The 303-nt window shown below is 50.2% G+C and overlaps 1 protein-coding gene across 1 annotated transcript in view; it reads left to right on the top strand.

The window, feature by feature from the left end:
- Nucleotides 1-303, top strand: part of LOC119593504 — a gene marked incomplete in the record, with an annotated part of 62,412 nt that overhangs the window by 53,311 nt on the left and 8,798 nt on the right. The window contains 1 exon segment of the mRNA XM_037942456.1: nucleotides 49-300. Within this exon segment, the coding sequence (XP_037798384.1) occupies nucleotides 49-300 (252 nt within the window).

A 303-nucleotide genomic window follows, 5' to 3' on the forward strand; every position in this document is an offset into this window, starting at 1 on the left:
AATCAATGCCACCAATAACAACAATACCAAAACCAACCCCATCCTCAGGTGTACAAAAAGGCTGCCAGACAATACAAGCGGAAGAACTTCGTCATGTCCCCCTTGAGTCTGATCTCCACCTTGAGCATGCTCCTCCTTGGAGCCCGGGGAAAATCTGCAGCGGCCCTGAGCGACCTCCTCCTCACGGATCAGTTCTACACATTCAACCCTCACCTCATACTCAAGAACGTGACTCAAGTTCTACTCGATAATGACGGCGCTCATGATGTGGTGTTCCTCAATCAGTTCCTCGTGGAGAAGGTA

This window comes from Penaeus monodon, chromosome 32 (assembly GCF_015228065.2).
Source record: "Penaeus monodon isolate SGIC_2016 chromosome 32, NSTDA_Pmon_1, whole genome shotgun sequence".
Classification (NCBI taxonomy): domain Eukaryota; kingdom Metazoa; phylum Arthropoda; class Malacostraca; order Decapoda; family Penaeidae; genus Penaeus; species Penaeus monodon.